This window comes from Antrostomus carolinensis, unplaced genomic scaffold, assembly GCF_000700745.2.
Source record: "Antrostomus carolinensis isolate BGI_N321 unplaced genomic scaffold, ASM70074v2 scaffold28373, whole genome shotgun sequence".
Classification (NCBI taxonomy): domain Eukaryota; kingdom Metazoa; phylum Chordata; class Aves; order Caprimulgiformes; family Caprimulgidae; genus Antrostomus; species Antrostomus carolinensis.
This window is the reverse complement of record NW_010303571.1, coordinates 3,664-4,814: the sequence shown is the minus strand read 5'-3', so window position 1 is coordinate 4,814 and position 1,151 is coordinate 3,664. Positions and strand designations below refer to the sequence as shown.

General features: G+C 64.8%; 1 protein-coding gene across 1 annotated transcript in view; it reads left to right on the top strand.

Moving 5' to 3' along the window:
• Positions 1-6: 6 nt before the first annotated feature.
• SLC26A11 (solute carrier family 26 member 11) overlaps positions 7-1,151 on the top strand; it is a gene marked incomplete at both ends in the record, with an annotated part of 2,189 nt that continues 1,044 nt past the window's right edge. The window contains 4 exons of the mRNA XM_010164151.1: positions 7-43; positions 161-301; positions 419-546; positions 940-1,039. Of these exons, the coding sequence (XP_010162453.1) occupies positions 7-43; positions 161-301; positions 419-546; positions 940-1,039 (406 nt within the window). The remainder of the gene's footprint in view (positions 44-160; positions 302-418; positions 547-939; positions 1,040-1,151) is intronic.

Below are 1,151 nucleotides of genomic sequence, written 5' to 3'. Positions count from 1 at the left end.
GCGCAATCAGGTGTCTGCACCCCGGCAGGAGGGCTTGTCACAGGTAGAGCCCCCCAACCCCACCATGGGCTGCTCTGCAGGCCCCATGCCCAGCACTGCTCCCCCCAAACCCCCTGGGCATCGGGGAGCCCCTGGCTCAGGCGCTGCCCGTCTCCCGCAGGCGCCCTGGTCCTGCTCTCGCTGGCGTTCCTCACCTCGCTCTTCTGCTACATCCCCAAAGCGGCGCTGGCCGCCGTCATCATCTCGGCTGTGGTCCCCATGTTTGATGCTGGCATCTTCAGGACGCTCTGGAGGGTTAAGAGTGAGGGCACGAGTCAGGGGTGGTCAGTCCCCCAGTGTCACCTGGCTCTGCATTGTCCTTGAGGGCCCTGGGGCATGAGGACAAGGGACAGCTGAGCCTGGGTCATCTCTCTTGTAGGGCTGGACCTCGTGCCCCTCTGTGTGACGTTCCTGCTCTGCTTCTGGGAGATCCAGTACGGCATTGTGGCCAGGGTGCTGGTCTCAGGGATTCTCCTCCTCTACTCCATTGCCAGGCCCCCAGTAAAGGTGGGTGTCACACCTCCCCCGGGGTGGGCTCGCCAGGGAGTGGGGAGCTGGGAGAGGCTCCCCAAGGGCAGTGGGGTGTTGGGGTGCAGGATGCTTCTGTCCTACTCCCACCCTATCCTGTGTCCCCAACCTGCTGGGACCCCTTTCAAGGAGCAGGAGGACAGGAGTATCCCAGGAGCTGAGAGCAGGACAGGGAGGATGGCTGTCCCTGTTCTTGCTGACGCTGGGGTGTGTGCAGGAGGGGGGTTCCCTGAGAGATGGGGGCTCCCACGTGTTCCCCTCCAGCCAGGAGGACAGTGCTTTGCTTGTCACAAGGGCAGTTGTCTCCACCTGGGGAAGGTCACAGCCCCGAGCTCCCTGTGACTCGTCCCCCTCCTCTGGGGTCTTGTGCAGGTGTCAGAGGGGGACGTGCTCCTCGTGCAGCCGGGGAGCACCCTGCACTTCCCAGCCACCGAGTGCCTCCGGGACGCCGTGTGCACCCACGCTCTGGCAGGTAACGGTGCTCCCCAGCCCCACGGATTCTCCTGGGTGCCCGGCTGTCACCTGGTGCCCACCTGGATCACTCCTAAGGGTGGTGGCAAGTGCTGTGGGTGCCAGCAGGGCCA